General features: G+C 38.1%; 1 protein-coding gene across 1 annotated transcript; it reads right to left on the bottom strand. All coding sequences in view use genetic code 11, as the record gives it.

Moving 5' to 3' along the window:
• EGR_04321 (Calcium and calcium/calmodulin-dependent serine/threonine-protein kinase DMI-3) lies at nucleotides 1-3368 on the bottom strand (the record flags this gene model as incomplete). Its single annotated transcript, XM_024493570.1, has 3 exons — nucleotides 1-138; nucleotides 2344-2620; nucleotides 3247-3368. The coding sequence occupies 3 exons, from the start codon at nucleotides 3366-3368 to the stop codon at nucleotides 1-3; spliced, it is 537 nt and encodes a 178-aa protein (XP_024352078.1).
• Between the last annotated feature and the right edge of the window lie 12288 nt (nucleotides 3369-15656).

The following is a 15656-nucleotide window of genomic DNA, read 5'->3' on the forward strand; positions in this document are numbered from 1 at the left end:
TCAGTAGAGCAGTTTGTTCAGCGTAGCATTGTGTTCACTCTCGCAATTTCGCAAGGCAATACAAGAGGCATCTTTGACTAAAGGTCGTTCCAAATGATCTTCTGGAAGCATAGATTTCACGGACTTCCAGTATTCTGCCTAATAAAGCAAAAAATTTGGTCTTTCTTGTTATTTTTTGCATTCTTAGTACGTAAAACTATTTGTGTGAGGAGTAATGGATATAAATTCGTCATTTTCAAAGACTGTTGATTATTAGGGGGAAGAATGTAGGTAATTGTGATAGTTTGGTTTAAGTGTTGTATTTAAGTGCGCCTGCTCCCCACTCTCAGTACCTTGTGCTTCCATTCTGCCAGCGTGGTTAGGAGGCCGTACCCATAGCTTCGTGGTCCAGACCACTAAACTCTCGGCAACAGGAAACCAACCCAGACCAAAAGAAATACTATTCTGATTTCTTAAACTGATCCCCATATTGTCGTTACAGAAGGATACATTTTACTGTAAATGTCTGAATTCTCAAAATTTCCTTAAAAAGTGTTGAAGTGAAGTGATGCAGCTGATATTGTGTTGCTTACACCAACTACATCCCTAAATCCACAATGAAATTTTTAATAAATGACATCACTCCAAGATGACTGGCTCATCCAGGGAAGGGGTAAGCGCTTAAATGTGCTCCATCATAATCAGAGTGACTGACAAATAATTGTAAAATAGTTTCAAAAATTTCTTCGGTTAAGTTGTCTTAAATTAAAAAAAAAAACAAATGCAAGCTGGTGCTGTTTACGGCAATGAAATATCTTTACACCAAATCTCCTATCAGGTTTATATGCTGAATGGTGCGCAAATTTTGTTTTACAGCTTTGCATAGCCATATTTATTAGCTAAATCCGATGCCTGGGTTGTGTACTTCAGATTGCTATTTATGGCTTGCGATATATTAGAAGATCGTGCGGTAGGCTTGTTGTACGTTGTGAGAATTTGTAAAAATGTATGGTATCTTATTCATTCATTCATCCCAGCCTAACCAGCGTGCAAATCTTCCCATGGGCAAGTTTTTAGTATGAGGCATGAGTTATTGTGCTGTCTTGTATGACCAAGATTACGACTTTCTTCTCATTCACCAATCGAGTGGTCCTAACAGTATCGCAGGGGTAAGAAAAAGGGAAGAGGAAGAATGGAAGAGATAGGTTGGCTTTGCACAATTTAGCGATATATCACGTCGTATCTGGTAGAGAGACCTCATCCACACTACCCGATTGGGCTTCAGCAGCGCATTACACATTAATAGTGTGGACTGGGGTGTTTGATGAGTGGGTCATCTGGAGACAGCCAATGCAGTGTTCCTTTGTGTGAAGAAATTTTGAGCAAAAAAGTCGGTTCGCATAAGAAGTAACAGAGTAGCAGGACAGCCTGTCAGCCAGTCACCAAAAAACCTAAAATTCAGTGTTTCAATGAGGCGAAGTGAAGAAGTGAAACACAACTGGATAGTCTTGGATTCATATTGTCGCCTGATGGTGGAAGCAGATACAGTCGGTGTGCTTGTGTTCTCAAACTTCCTCTGCTGATGTAGGTGCTATCAAATTATTCTATCCTCACTCATGTTGAACACTAACAAGGATCGTTCCCGATTCCCAACAGCTACAGGTAATTCCTTAATATTGTTAAGATTGCAGAACTTTTTAAAATGAGATGCCAATTTATTTAAACGATTTACCACCGGATTCAAGTCTTTTAAAACACTTTTGTGTGGCAAATGCTTCCGCAACCGCGGAAGCAAATTCACCTTAATATGCAAGGCAGGCAAGTCGAATCACATCCAGCAGGTTCAATCTCTAGTTTACATCAAGTCACTGTATCGAGCTACATCGAACAGAACAAGAATGTCTAATTATCTGACATCTTATTCAAACATCGCATTCTCATGTGTTGTAAATACTCTTTTAGGACTTTAATAAATCCATGGTTTTACAATTTAGACAGTCTAGAAAATCATGTGTCAAAAGTACCATTCTATAAATGTCCATTCATCTTAGGGCTTTTCAGCTGACTTTACGAGGTCTTTTAGTATCCTAAATTGCTTTTACAGTTTTACATTTACTTAATTAAGAAGTGCCTCAAAACATAAATGGGACTGTAATGAGATGAATGGCGAATTCCTATCTAAGAGGCAATTCTAGTTTTTAAATATGATTCTTTCGAAAAAAATCAAACTTAAATTTTAGCTAAAAACGGATACACCAAAAGTGGAATATATTCATTTCAAACTACACACGAATTAGTAACATCAGCATTTGACCATAAAATTCGAATCTTGTGACCTTAAAACTGATCTGCTCCTCCACTTACCCGTTCCTTGCAACGCTGGTTAAAGCTCTCCAAGCGGTAGGGAATTTCGGGTAGAATGTGTTCGGCAGTTTCCTCTCCTGAAATCCACTTGTGATTCGTCGTCTGGATGGCAGTGAGACGAATCACTGGTTCCACGACAAGAAGTCGACGAATGAGATCTTTGCAATGCATACTAATGCCCTGCCACTCTGCTCCATCAAAGCTGAATTCACCCTTGAGAATGGCTCGAAATGAGTCCATCTCGTTCTCCCGCTTGAAAGGCTCTACTCCAGAGACCCTGATCGTAAAGCCGTCCACGGTTGAAAATTAAAAGAAAAACGTCTACGTGAGCAGAGTTACTGCATTTCAAGTTAGTCTATTCATTTTTCTATTCACCCAGAAATCGTTTGGTTTAAGGTAGTGTTTTCGCATTTTGTCTGGTAATGCTTGAGTAAGCAGGAGGTAAACCGCCAATTAGAATTTTTTTCAAGGTTCAGACAAACTCAGTATTCACACAAATTCCACACTTTGCGATCGCCATTATTAACTGATTGGATAGATTTACAAATTGTCTATCCAAACTGTTTTCTACTCGCTGGGGAATCGCATCCGTATTTAGGAAGGTCTGGTTTAATCCTGTCAACCAATCAATCTAGTTAGATGATAAATTAGTTGACTTGATTCAATAGAGTGGATGAAGGAAGTTATGGCCCACTTTAAATAGATCAGATTGAGTCTGTGTTCATCAAACTGAAAAGCACGATTTTGAACAGACAAAATGCAGGACTCTTAACTAGAAATAAAAATAGTCTTTAGTTTCATTTATTTCACCTTAAAATTTAAACAGTGGTGAGATATGGAGATAATGTAGTCTATAAAGAACAAAAAAATTGCTAAAAATCGGAAAACAATCATTCTACTTACATGATAAACAGTAGCACTCCAAGCGCCCACATATCTACCGGTGGCCCATGCTTGTGAGTGAGAAAGATTTCAGGAGCAGTGAATGTGATATCACCATTAACTAATTCCATTTCCATATCCATACCAATAACTGTTGAGAAGGCAGCATCAGCTTCAATTAACACAGAAGTTTTAGTGATAATTTATTTAAGAAATGTTACTAAAAAATCGTCTTAAAGTGCTAAAGAATTTATAGTCTTATGTTTTAGGAAACCATAATCAGTGACTGGTATTAAAAGTCGGCTGTACGCGGTGGAAGGGAAGTACTCTTTTGTCTTTATCCCCTGCACTTCCCAAGTTCTAAGTGATTGGCATTTTCTCTTGGCAGTAGTCTCAGAGAATCTTATGCCCATATGCAAAAAAGAGTAGACATTTGAAAATTAAGGGTGAAGGGATAGATTCATCTCGACCTCGCAGAATATAACCATTTTAGGCAGAATTTGCAATTTTGTATTACATTTGGAGAAGGCATGCAGGCAACAATGGCGGGTGTTTAAACAACTGCAATATTTGTGATTAACTTCTTATTGCAATATGAACATTCATTCATTCATTCAGTAACGTACAAATTTTTACGATGATATTTTCACCGACCTTCTTCACCAAAAGGTTATTTGGCTAAAAGCATTAATGAAACAATACAATACCATAAATGTGGTCTGTAACTTGAAGAATATTTTCTCCTACTTTAAGATCTCGGTGGGCAATTCCAAAGTCATGTAAGTACATTAGGCCCCTGTTAATCTGTTTTACTGCCGAAGACATCAGCGTTTCGCTCAATTCTTCCAGACAGGCAAAGCTAAAATTCCAAAAATACTTGCAAAATTTAAACCTTGCATTTGTGTTTACAAAAATCAAAACAATACCAAATACTTTAAACCGTATTACGCTCGCACTTAAAATGTCATTTGGAAAAGAGCAGTAAATCCACGCTAATTCTGTAGCAATTCCTTTGCAAAATAGGTGGCTGCCTACTATTAAAGTCACTCCTAATTTGTTTACGAAAACGTCTTAAACACATTTTCATCATTAGATAATTTGGCCAAATAAATTACTATTCAAATAACGGTCTTCCTTCGACATATTCGGAGACCATAAAAATGTAGGCGTCACTTTCGAAGACCTCCCTTAACCGAACAATATTTTTGTGTTCTAAGTGCAATAGGTGTCCAAGTTTGACAGATTTAACATAATTCTTAGTCTAAATAGAGGGAAATGTTACAAAAATATTGTCAACCTTTTTTTGGAGAGATTTTACGGTCCATTCAAGATTTGTTAAATCTCTGCAGTGGAAAGTGAAGGACGCTGACCCACTAGAAAGCAAATAGTTGATTATTGAGCATAAATGAAAGATGTAAATGCTCTTACATTGTATATGATTAATGCAATTGTTTTTTATTAAATGTATAACTCGTAAAACACGCATACTTCTAGTTCTAATTAATGAATTCCTCTCGAGTTTTCATAAATGAGGTTGTAAATATTGCATAGGGGCATAAAACGAATATGGCTATCATCTGTTTCTAATAACGACAAATGTGAAGCATGGCCAGATGCACAATCAGGAAACTCTCCAGCTGACTTAAAGCATTAAAAATTTCGCTCGAAATTAATGTCACTTATTATATCTTAAACTACGTTTAAGACATAATTTTTTGTCAAACCTCAGCAATAAAAGCCAAAATTTGGCATTTATAGCTATTTATCAATAACATTGGCACGACAAATAGTTCCTATCATAGGGAAATAATTCTCCTGTTCATCTGACACATTTTAGGGGTATCTTCTTAAAGGACTCATAACCCTACATAGGCTGGTACCAACGGCGGCCGATTTCTTTTTTGAGTTTATAAATGCCTTCGAATTTCCTGACTTCCTCGCTTTCAATGAACCAATATCGATCACACATTTCAAATTGAAGTCGACGCGGAGGTAATGCTATGGTAATAGGTCAAATTGGGAAAGTAAAATAAAGTTCTAATAATTTTATTTTTACATGGTGGCTACTCAATTTTGACAGAGCAAAAGACTTCGCTGCACTTAAAAAAATAATGCGACATGTCAAATTACACTTTTTTTGATTACCATAAACTAATGAAGAATATCAATTTAAATCTTAAATTTACCCATAAAAACATTAAAACTAGTGAGTTGCACCATTTTTGTTTTGGATTCATTTGAATCTAAGCAAATCCTGGAACTTTCGACGAGGTGTAGAGCCTACGCCCTATATTTTTATTTCTGCTAATAGTAGTCTGTGCATTCAAATAGAAGCTACTTGAGAGAGCTGCAACGATTTTAGTCAAAAAAGGTACCTTATTTGAAATTGTGCCCAACACCCACGGTTCGTTACCAGTTAATTATCACCTAGGTAGCGCCCCAGACTTCCCTGAAGGCAAAGGGAGACAATACTCTGGCAGAATATATATATTTAACGCACAGTAGGAGTTAGACTGCTTACGTGGCCCGGGGGCCAGCCAACTCAAGAAGGTGCAATGGCCACGACACAAAGGTGCCCGTTACCAAAACGAAGAGTTAAACAACCAAGATACTACACCTTAATCACTACTACGTACATCCACCCCTCCTAACCGCTCCAACGTCTTTATTGTCGGTCATGGTAAACACGCCCAGGTTTGAGTCGCCACATATTGTGTACGCATGCCTTTCATCAGTAAAGTTGACGATGTGATAAGCCTCACCTGTTCACTTATCCAAAACCATACTTGTTCATGTATGATTTGATAACTACCAAGCAATTGCGATAAACTGATTGGCCAACGCGCTGCAGGTTGCATAAATTTTATTCGTATAATTTACAGCTACTTACGAGAACCACCAGACACCGCTGACCAGTCGGCAAAGCACATCAGATGCTGATCTTAAACAACCACCTCATACACACCGGATTAAAGACTATTGCCAAACGCCACAGGCAGCGTTGGATACATTAATGCCTTATGAATCTTGTCGACTCCTTTCAAATATTATTTGTGCCTGTGATACTCAGGCTTGACAAACTTCTGTTTCCTTTCTAAAAATAATCCATACTGCTGACTGACACTATTCGTTCCATTTCAAGAATCATCTAGATTAAGTAATTCATTTAAACTAAGAAAATTGACGTCACTTTCTTCTATCGTGTCATTGTGGGTTATTCATTACTTTGTACCAAATAAAAAACCGTATGATGAGTAGTTTCCATGAAATATCTAAGGATATTTTTCTTGTGCGCCATTTTTAGTTTTTCGACTCATTCTGTATGAATTTTTTTCAAATTTCAATTATGCATACATTGGAAGCAAGGGAGTCTCTCTGGGATGTTATTTTGGCAAAAATAAATAAAAGGCGATGCTCCCTTGTTTGGTTAGCACCTCAAACAAAAATTGACTTCGTGTGATTGGAAGAACCATTTGCACTGCGGTTATCCTGGGAACGCTTTAAGCGCCAAACTCGATTGATATGACCCCATAAAACCCCTTCAGAATTTCGTTCCTCAAAAAAATTGCTTATAAGTCTGATAGCGTTAGCAAGACCAAATTTGCTCACTCCTATGGTATATCTTTCTATGCACAAGGCGGAAAAATTTAGGAGAAAATGGGTGGCTTTTGTGGCCTGCTTTTGTCAGTCAACGCATGTGGCAGTCATTTGTTTAATGGACCCCACGACTTTCTCCGTTGATGTGGATGTAAATGACTGGTTTAATCATCAACCACTTTAAGCTTTCCTGAAGGCTGTTCTTGACCCTTAATAGCTATAAGTGATTCTTCATTATTAGTAAGAACAGATGACTCTGCCCAATGATGTGCACCTAAATTTGAGTGATTTATCAATGAATTCAGTTTTTAAAAAATCGCTATTCAGCGGTTTTTATGCTAATACTTTGCGCACATTATACTCAAAAATCAAATTGGACCCCATTTGTAGAGCAAACAAGTCAGAATCAAATCTGTCAGGTTCAGCCAACACCCAGTAACATGAGTGCAGATTCAAAGAGAACAGTAAGGAGTACAGGATGGAGAAGTGAAAAAAACTAATGAAGTAGAGCAATTTCATCTACGTTTTTTAATGCAATCCTATAAATAGTGATATGCATTGTAGCGAGCTACAGAGAATATCAAGAGAAATTTTTCGGTCTCTCAATGGTTTTTTACTACTTCTACTGTAGTTTTAGTATGGTAGTGTTGAAAAATTCTTCTAATAAATTACATAATTAAAATTTCTTCCATATTTACTAAAAATCACTTCGCACACATTCGACAGTAAGTTTGACCATTTTATGCTCATATGTACTTGTAACTAACTCCATCCAGTTTATATTTGCCGTGCAATTACCCATTCGCTTTGTCATTTAGTAGCAACTTAGAATACTGGCCTTCCTAGCCTCCGTGGCATTTATGGGATTTTTTCAAATTTGATAGATCATGACCTTTTGAGCCGCATATACTTTGTCAGCTTTAAAGGTAGCCAACCCCTCTTTAAATAAAGTCAGATTCAATTATTCGGCTTTTTAACCTCAGCTTTTTTAGTGCAAAATCGAGAAATTTGCGAAATTTATACATAAAGTGTTCTTTCCGCAAATTATTGAATCCATTTAAGTAATTTGACAATTTGAAAGGATCTGTTAAAGATGTAGTATATTAAATGTGGGGAATGTGGCATTGCTTGAACTGTGCATTTGGTAAAGTGTGGCTTTCAGTCTTGTTATCCTGATCTTCTGTACACCTCTATTAAAACTGTTTTTAAGATGGTATGCCTCATGACATCCTCTAAGAAAACTCTGCTGCCGCGGTGAAAACTTTGACTACTCCACTCTGTTGGAATAAAAATTACGTTTTTGTTAACTTGATCTTACTTTAAAATCATGGAAAAAAGAGTTATCCTAATTCAGAGCTCCATTTAATTATCATCGGTAAAATGAGACAAGATTTGAAAAGGATTAAATGGTTTTATAAGAAACGAAGAAAATATTTGCTTAAATACATCGAATTACAAGCCTCGTATAAAAAAAACATGAATTCCTTTAATGGACAGCAAATTATTAATGAATGGAAAGTCAAAATTAGTGTATAGTTGATTCATTTTATGCACCCAACTAAACATTACTGGTACTGAACAGTAGTACCCACGAATGTCCATTGACACACGAAGTATTGCCTCTTTATGCTGTCGCTTGGCTTGAACCGTCATTATCTGCTTGAAATTCCTCTTCAATAGAGTTGGCCTACTAGACCAGTTCAGAGTCTCCCAGCTCTTCTCCAGATAGGTAGATCTTGGTGAAAGTAGATAAATCCCTAATATTATAAAGACACTGTCGCTATAATTTATTCCTATAATTATTAAATCCGCCGTTGCATCGCCGTAGGAAGGTGACATACTCTTAATGCGTACTTGGTAAGAGCTATTTTTGACAAAAATACACAGCAAATTTTACTACCCTTTATTGTTTAATACTTTTCACTAGATGTTTTTGAAGTATTCCATAATTTCTAACAAAATTATTTACTGTATTTCTATGAAATATGGATCCACCAGCACACTTGGACTACTATGCTCGCTTACTGATCCTAATGATAACCAAAATACAGTAAATGACTTATTTGCCAAAAGCTCGTTGTGAATCGACTTAAAAATTGCTTATACTGGGTGGGTGAGCTCCATTTACATGAAGAATCGAATAGAAGAAGCATTTTATCCAAGAAACCATATCGTCTACGCGTCATATGTGACTACTCAACTTTAAACAACCATATAAGAAGTATTTAACTTAAGATAAAACTCGCGAAAGGAGAAACGGGAATAAAGTTCCATCTAAAAACCGCCTTTTGTATCATTGTGTAGTACTCTGATTGCTTAACTCTCGGTTTTGGTGATGAGCGCTTTCTGACTTGGCCAGTATACCGCTCCCGGTGGGGTGACCTTCGGGCCGTACCAGTAGCTCCAGTGCCTTCTCTATGTCAAATACACATATTCTACTCTAGTATTATGACTTCTTTAGAGATGATAAACTGCTTCTAGTAGACACTTTCTCGCCACCAGGCCTTTTGGAAAACTCCTCCGTACTTACTGTAAGAGGCATGCCTAGACCGATGGAGGCGTCCATACGGCTATCAACGGTACTGACGGAGCCGGTGGTGGGTGGACCACACGGTACTCGGCGCTCTCCTGGCAGATGATGCGCCGTCGCACTAGCTGTGCTTTCGGCACCGCGTACTCGCCAGGCATGACGTAAAGGAGGGTTTTAAGGCATGCCTATGATGTTAAGTGATTAACGAGGCACGCTGATGGTCGAGACCTGATGTGCTTTCTGGAATGGTAGAGGAGCATCGAAATGTTCCTCCCGACAATGGAAAAATACTGGTTTTTGGGTCAGCTCTGAAGAGGTGTGCTGCTCAATCATAATAATTTCGTTTTCACTCATCATACAATTTATTTTCTCTGACAAATTACAATACCTCTCCCCCTGGCTGAGGCATAGAAACCCGCTTAATTTCTTATGTCACCGTGACATAATTTAAATCCACTTTGTAAATTGATTTTAAAAGATGACTGAAAATTAATGATTCAAACTAGGAAACTAGTGGTCCTCTAAGAGGACTTGTACTTTCTAAAATTTCTTTATAATTTGGGCAAGTTAATTTAGTCAAAAGGGACACGCAATATCTGAGGCAGTAGAACTTCTAATGCGATATTTTTTGGTTAAATTATCACTGGAGTCGATAGCAACACAAAATAAAATAAGGTATTATAATTATCTTAGCCGAATAAAATAATTCTGAAAGGTCGCAAATATGTTGGAAATCTATGAAATTACCTACGATTATTGAATAAAATTCGTTCTGAACAAATTATAAATAATGCTGTTATCGTATTGGCTATTTAACTAGCTAATTAGAGGAATAAATGTGTGAGCATTTTATCAAAAAATAAATGTCATTTTCGCATTTTTCTTTTACTGTTTGATTAGAAAGCATTCCTATTCACCCCTATCTACGCTAAGCTTCCGATTTTACCCGACAAAGAAAGCCGAAGTACAATACGTCATTTGTGTGATCCATTGCAAATTATTTTATTAGCCCATATAATCCTCAAAAATTTCTAAAATCATTTGGAAGGATTACACTCTAAAGATTAAATTTGGAGTATTTTAAAGTTGATGGAAAAATATTGTCCATGAACGTTCATCGTTTTAAGATAGACACCCTTCAATTCACTAATTAATCATCGGATTTGTTGTTGATTTAGCTTAGGAATTAAAGTTATCTTTTGTTCATTCACAAGCTAAAGAAGGCTAGTTTTTACCAATGCTTGTCTAAATACCCAGTTTTATTTGTGGGCAAGCTGTTGCACACTACCGTTTTATTTCACAGGTCAGTGGACAAGTCATTTATTTATTTACAAAACTACCAATTGGCTTCCATCGCTGTTAAAAGATATCTGATGCTGCACTATGACATTTTGGAATTAAAATAATATATAGGTGTACATTTTTTCGCACACCGGGTGTATAGTAATCACATACCTGCACACCTACTGTGTGACGCGATAAATAGATGTGTTCGTGGCACCCTCAAGTTTTGTGTACACGAACTTTTGGTTCTCAATATATGCACACTAATACTTCTGCTCACATGCTCCCCCTTGCAAAATTATTTTTTAAAACAGGTGGTTGGTCAAAAGTAATGGGTCCTGTTTGATCATGCGTCCTGGATTACCGCATAAAGGATAGGCAAGGATTATTTCAAATAATATTCGAAGAAATTGAATGATTTTCTTGCCATTAAGCTGACGTAGTTATTGTTTACCTCAATTCAAGTTAGACTTAAAGATTTGCTATTGACAGGCTTTTTGAGATTCATATTTAAAGTAAATGAAGGGAAATTTCTCATTATGTGGTCAGTAATCCAGTATTTATCGCATTATTTTACTGAAGAAATGCACATTATGCCACAAAATGGAGATGGGAAAAGTGTGATTACAATAAATGTGTGCTCCATACTAGTATTAAGCTAAAGATTGATCGATAATTTATGGAATTTTTTGTACAGGTTCAGAAAGGTGCCTGGTTTGTCAGTCTGCTGGCGTTTTAAAGTCACATTTACGAATAACTTTACACTTAAATACATTAAGTGGGTAAATATTAACCATTATAAAAACTTCTGTAGTTTTTGGGTAAAATTAGCGAATCCACAGGCAGGTGCTGTTAGCTATTTCCGCACCCGAAAGAATCGACTTATAGCACGCAGTCCAGGGTCTTATTCTCTCTCCCTCTCGCTCTTCATCTACCTATCCATCTTGCTCTCATCGCGCATTGTGTAATAATTCTGGTCACAGGGCGGTAACCACCCGTCAATTATCATGTGCCGTTGATATGCTGAACCTGCTCAGGCACGCAAAACAATTTTTGTCTTTCGCTCTGGTCATGTATCATGAGCACGCTCACGCGTGCACGCACAAACGCACGGGCCGCATGTCATAATTGCATGCATGCACGCGTGCGCACGTACGTGCATGCCCGGGTGGTGCGGAGGCGCGAGCCCAACACCATTGGCTGCTGACTTTTGCACACACGCATGCGCTTACGTCAGCCACTGGGCTCAGTGAGCTCACGCGTAAGCCCGTGTGATGGCGATAATTGCATTATTACATACGAGTTGCGGTATCTTCACCACTTTCCTGTACGGAAACGGGTCGATAGGGGCTACAGTAATGCCAAATTTGCTACTTGCTCACTCGTACAAGGTCCTGTGAGTAAAATAGTGTCATGGCCTTAAAAGGATTCTCTGGTCCTCTCGCTCCAGCTCTATGAAGAGTCGTTGAATGTATATGAGCCCATCACAGGCAGTAATTGACTTATCAATAACAAGGTTGCCCCCAGTTTTGGCTGGTGATCATGGCTTCTTCCAGCAGTATTTGTGAATGCACAAAATGCCTTTGTATTAATTGAATAGCCTATAAGTGGATTTAAGCATTTATTCCTAATAGACAAGAATAAAATGTCACTACCGTGATAATAAATTGAGCACGGTAGCTTCCCCATTTTAAAATGTCTACCTATTCTTAAATTATTATAATCATTTAACATTGAATTTACTGCAGTACTGACTCTTCTAAGTTTACAAATAATATTCGGGTATTTATCTACTTGGGAATACGCTAATTAAAGCCCACCTCGGATTTTTGTTGAAGACTTGGGTTTGTTATTAAGCAGCCCAACCAGTTTAATAGTGAGATGGTCACATCTGTGACGCCAAATCGGCTATTTTCACATAGAATAAAAAACGAATGCAGGTAATTCCGTAACTACTAGATTCTGCTAATGTGCAGCTCAGAAGCACCAAATAAATAGGATGCAAAGTAACTTCGGCATTCGAAACGAACCTCTGCATTATAAGGTTGCGAATCCTAATTAACTGTTTTACCAGCCTACATTAATTACTTTTTTTCGGTAAAATTCGGAACGTCCAACCATCCGCTTACATACAGGATGAGAAGCATGTATTTTCGGACCAAATTAGCACTAAGATTGCAAATGCATTTCATACAAACAAAGTATTTAAAATATAACGGAGATTTTTGTTAACTTTTTCGTTTAGCTATCAGCTATTGTAAGGCTTGTGAGCCTGGGCTGGCAATATTGGCCCTACCATGGATGGTTAAAGTTGCCTGCACTATTTTTTCCCCCTACTGGATTCGAATTTAGATTTCATAATCTCCTATATTGCATGTGAGAAACCGAAGTAGTCAATATACTTAACGTTCTCTTTAAAGGCTCCAAAGGAGCGTCACTATATTGTGCGATTATTTGGTCGTACACTCAACCATTCCCCTAAAAATTAGCGCTACTATTTTCTTAAATGCACAAAGGCCTGCTTATACATGCTCAAATACTGATGAAGACATTGGTGCTGCTATTTTTTTGCTTTTGTTGTTGATGTAGTCGATGCTGCTGTTGTTCACGGACCTAAGCCAAGTGAGCAGAAAAGTGCGTGTGTAACTGAAGGGGTGGATATGCTCGTGCACATACGCACACAGCATTCTCAATCCTATCAGTCAATCATTCGACACGCCCGGGCGTATGCGCGCACGCGCTCTCGGGACATTGCCCATTTTCATTGGCTGAATGTGCGGGCGTGCACACACGCCTAAATGGAAGCGTGTGAGGATGTGTGTGCGCATAATACGTGCACCCGTCAATTAGGCGTGCGCACGTGGCGCTAATCCGATTAGTGATGAAGCGTTCAAAAACAGGTCGATATCTCAAGTACACAGCCGTGTCAGATTTCTAGGCAGCCTGCTAAGGCTCCTCCTTGTCACAAAACCATGCACACCTACGCGCTCGCCTTCTCAAAACGCAACCGACCTTACTCAACCGAGCTGTTCGTTGACAGACCGATAACGCCGAAGATTTTTTGCGCTAGCTTTTACACTACTTGTTATTTGTATGGTCAAACGTTTTTCGTGCTGTAGAAGGTTTTGAGAACTAAACCTTTCTATTGACTCCTTTTCATGCAAATGCAAAGGTATATAGTGGTAAGAAAAAAAAATGACGTTGTGAAGGTCATTAATGCGGCCCGTACAAGTAAGCCTCTTCCAACTGTCCATTTGCACACCGTGCGATTGAGTGATTCAAGCACTTTACTTTTTTTATTTTTCGGCGTTGGAATTACATCACTTTACTTAGAGTCAAAATTTCACGAAATAAAACCAAACAATGAATATGAGCAACGATAGTTGCAGTGGGAACGGTATCATTTGGGAGCCGGCAGGGATGGGGGAGGGGGAGGAGCCAAGCTAACGTACAAGCACCTTGTGAAATTGACAGCAAAATCAGAGGCACGTGCACCACTCCATCAGAAAAGCATCCATTTTAGAATTTTCAAGTTCGTCTTTTTGGGATGAAATATTGGGCAGTTTCAAACTTGAAATTTGGTGAAACCTCACTCTATCAAATAAGTATCTTTCGACCAGATGGATCAGAGGGTCAATAGGCCGCTATAAAGACTTCAAATTAGTCAATGCAATTCCCTTTTGAATTCCGAAAAAGATAATAATGTACTTTTAGATAGATATTTGAAAAAATAATTACAGATATTTGTGCTAATGACATATCTCACAGACGGGACTGAAAATCTGCTGAAAAAGAACACAAATACATACACCTAAAGGTTGTGAACTCCAGAACACGACTACTGGACAGGTACATTGGTGCTGACGGTGGCGGGTTAGATGGTCAAGAAGTCACAGTTTTCTGTGAGGTGACAACAGTGCTAATTGTACCAGCCGTCTAGCATGCCACGTAACCGTGAAATAGGCGGCATGAATGCGTGCGTGTGCGCGCGTATTCACCACTGTTAAACCTCATCAAGTAAGTACCCGTTTCTCTCAGCATATGGGCGCCTTATTGATACTTCTTTAATTTTCGTAATATGTTGTTGGTACTAATTACACAATTAACAAAAATATGCATTTTAGACAACTCTGCGTGGTTAGGAGATGCAGTCGTCACAAGGTTAGGAGGCACGATTTTAGGCAGAACTGCCTTATCTAGTCTCCATCACCTCATTGAACCTGATTCAATGAGTTGTATGAACTCTTTATAGAATAAGCACTTTTCATTTAAATTGTCAACAAATCAGCTTGCCAATCGGAAAGAACTCGGCAACAACTTGCAGCCCTATCGAACAGCAAATGATCAACCATACGACTATAAAATTTGATCAATTTTTCACGATGATTCCATCAAGGTGATGCTTATCTCAAACGCCTACCTGCCAACTGGCGACTCCAATTACCACAGCAAAGAGCAGTCTGACTGTTTGAAGTACACTTGCAACTTCTATCGTACCAGTGATGTCTGAAGAGTTCGAGTGTTTACGCGAGAAAAAAGAAAAACCGCATAGTCATTGAGAAGTAGGTTGCAGTGGCTGAAATTACTTGCTGTTTGTCTTGCCCTCTGAAACTAAGTGTTCACACTTCACCTTTTCGATATTTCACCTGCATAACTGATTGTCTTGATGTACAACACTTTTCGGTCGTGAAAATATCTTTACTTTTTATCATCTTATTCTCCATCGCATTTTAGTTTTCAAAACAGAGGAATCAATATTACCAATTCTAACCTTTGCCTCAAATCTGTCATTCGGACATAAACGAAAACTACATTTTGGGAAGACCTTTCATAAATAAAGAATACCATTAGGTGTAGGGTCCTCACGTGATGCCCCTCACAAAAGGACATAAAGAGTGCATGCTAGTCACACATCGACAACAATGATCAGGGAATGGCGCTTCATTGAGGCGAACTTGAAGTTTAAAAGATACTAAATAAAAACCTCAGAACTACCTACCAAAATTCACTTTCTAGTAAA

Source organism: Echinococcus granulosus (assembly GCF_000524195.1).
Source record: "Echinococcus granulosus chromosome Unknown EG_S00026, whole genome shotgun sequence".
Lineage (NCBI taxonomy): Eukaryota > Metazoa > Platyhelminthes > Cestoda > Cyclophyllidea > Taeniidae > Echinococcus > Echinococcus granulosus.